Source organism: Borostomias antarcticus, assembly GCF_949987555.1.
Source record: "Borostomias antarcticus genome assembly, contig: scaffold_141, whole genome shotgun sequence".
NCBI classification, from domain to species: domain Eukaryota; kingdom Metazoa; phylum Chordata; class Actinopteri; order Stomiiformes; family Stomiidae; genus Borostomias; species Borostomias antarcticus.
Window position 1 is genome coordinate 66,187 of NW_028176521.1, and position 2,500 is coordinate 68,686.

The following is a 2,500-nucleotide window of genomic DNA, read 5'->3' on the forward strand; positions in this document are numbered from 1 at the left end:
ATGTGGCTCAGGGATTGGAGGACCAGGACGGGCTTGTAGCGCAGGTAGTCTGTCAGCAGGAAGACAGGGACCAGGACCGCCATGTAGGAATAGGACAGGACAGGGTTGATCTCATTGGTCACCTGCAGGAGGGGGGAGGGGTTAATGTGGAGGACGCTGAATAAGTTCCTTACATGTGTTTAGAGGCTACAAAATCATAGACTTGAATTCTCCTTTAAGTCTAGAGAGACATTGCCCATAGATGGTTCATTTTAACCTCGGACTAATGCTGTGTTCACACCGGGCGCGGCGAGAAAATTCACGCCGCCCAGTTCGCCCCCAATCTCGCCGCGGGATCAATGGGTCGCCACGCGAATCCGCCGCAGAAAGTTCTAAAAATTTGAACTTTTGCGAACGTTGCCGCGTTCTGCGATTCTCGCCATCCGTGCCGCCCGCCGCCCAGTTCGCGCAAATTGTATTGACTTTCTATGTAAACTCGCCGCGCCGCAGGAAAAATGTGCACCCGGTGTGAACACAGCATTAGACTATGTGTTAAAAAAGTACTAGAAAGGAAAAAAGTCTTGACTAATCTCACCTACCCCCTGCTGTGGATAGTTACCCAACAACCCTATCTCACCAGACATGTTTTTCAAGCCAATACGATCACTCACACACTGCTACATAAGCCTAGTCCACGGACCAGTCTGATAAGCCTGCCACTGACCCATTTAGCAGGAATTTGAACTTTGAACTTTGAACCCCCCAGGCAGTCATGAGAGCTTGGCGGTTGCAGAAGAAGGAGCTCACAGAAAATCGCACTCTGTGTGTGTGTGTGTGTGTGTGTGTGTGTGTGTGTGTGTGTGTGTGTGTGTGTGTGTGTGTGTGTGTGTGTGTGTGTGTGCGAGAGAGAGGGAAAGACTAAAGATTAAACGCCACCTGACTAAAAGTGTGTCAAAGTGACCCAGTATAAGTAAATATTAACACAGAAGTACAGTACTGAGTGTCAACTGTTGGTTTTGTTACACCTTTAGCATATTTAGATACACACACACACACACACACACACACACACACACACACACACACACACACCTGCTGCATGGTGAAGTTCTTCTCGTGGCTCAGCAGGTAGGGAGTGATGAAGGGTTCTCCTGGTTTCAGCTGCACCATGAACCCGTAGAAGCAGAGGAACACCACGGACCACTGCAGCGCCCCCGGCTGCTTCCCCTGCTCCTCCGCGGGGGGGGCGGGCTCCAGGGGGGGGGCAGCCCCCTCCAGATCTGGGTCGCCCCCATCTGGACCTCCAGATATGGGCTCCTTCGACTCAGGCATCGCCTCCTCCTCCGCCTGGTCCCCACCAGCTAGGGAATCATGGTCCACCATTGTGTGTGTGTGTGTGTGTGTGTGTGTGTGTGTGTGTGTGTGTGTGTGTGTGTTAGTATGACTCCTCGATCCCCTTGCAGGCTGGGCTAGCTCTTACTGTGACCATATACAGCTATTCTGTAGTGTAAAAAATATGTTGACTGAGCAGGGAAATGAGAAGAGAATGAAATGTCCACTGTATCATGGGTCAACTCTGGCGTCATGCAGCCGTTTTGCATGTAAGAGACAATGTCGGCCTTTGGTTCATTCCGCTGGCTTGGCAATGTTTGAAAGCCCGCTAGCTGACAGCTGTATCCACAGTCATTGTGATCCTGTAACAGATAACAATGTTGGGAGTTAGTCGGACATTTGCTATACATCCGAGTTCAAAACATACTTAACACATTTTTTTTCTATGTAGAGAAAGTACCATATAATAACTCTGAATTTAGCATAAGTCTGAACTTACTCAAGTCTAATGTGCAACAAACTGTTTGTAGTTAATGTTGATTGTAAACAACATTTATTTTTTACGCAATAGGTTCTGTGCACCAGCTCCACTACTTGAAAGTCACTTGGCATCTTTATTTCCTGTCCTATATGATTGGATTAAGTGATTAATCTGCAGCACACCTGATTAATCACTTAATCCAATCAAATAAGACAGGAAATAAAGTTGCCAAGTGACTTTCAGGAAGTAGTGGAGCACAGAGCTCATCTTAATGATCGGCTAGGCACCGGCATGACACCCACGAGATGTCCCCTTGCCTCGTCCCAAGTTTGGACCACACTATATGGTGTGGTACCTTGACACACACATGTACATGCACAGGCAGATGCCTACTGTACACACACACACACACATATATATATATATATAAATACACATACACACACAGATGCACACACAGATGCATACTGCACACACATACAGGCAGATGCACGCACGCACGCACGCACGCACACACACACACACACACACGCACGCACACACACACACACACACACACACACACACACACACACACACACACACACACACACGCCTATCTAGCTAGTTTCACATGCAGTTTAAAACCTACATTTTTATTAAGTTAGACTAGACAGCTCACTGAAAAATAGTGACTTAGAGAAGTCACAAGGATGTTAAATACAAGCT

At 47.6% G+C, this 2,500-nt stretch overlaps 1 protein-coding gene across 1 annotated transcript in view; it reads right to left on the bottom strand.

Moving 5' to 3' along the window:
- The window catches only part of LOC311328408 (reduced folate transporter-like), a gene marked incomplete at its 3' end in the record, with an annotated part of 9,983 nt that overhangs the window by 7,237 nt on the left and 246 nt on the right, over nucleotides 1–2,500 (bottom strand). The window contains exons 2-3 of the mRNA XM_084462380.1: nucleotides 1,072–1,673; nucleotides 1–122 (exon numbers count right to left, since the gene is read on the bottom strand). The exon at nucleotides 1–122 is cut by the window's left edge and continues 250 nt beyond it. Of these exons, the coding sequence (XP_084318506.1) occupies nucleotides 1–122; nucleotides 1,072–1,362 (413 nt within the window). The 5' untranslated portion in view covers nucleotides 1,363–1,673. The remainder of the gene's footprint in view (nucleotides 123–1,071; nucleotides 1,674–2,500) is intronic.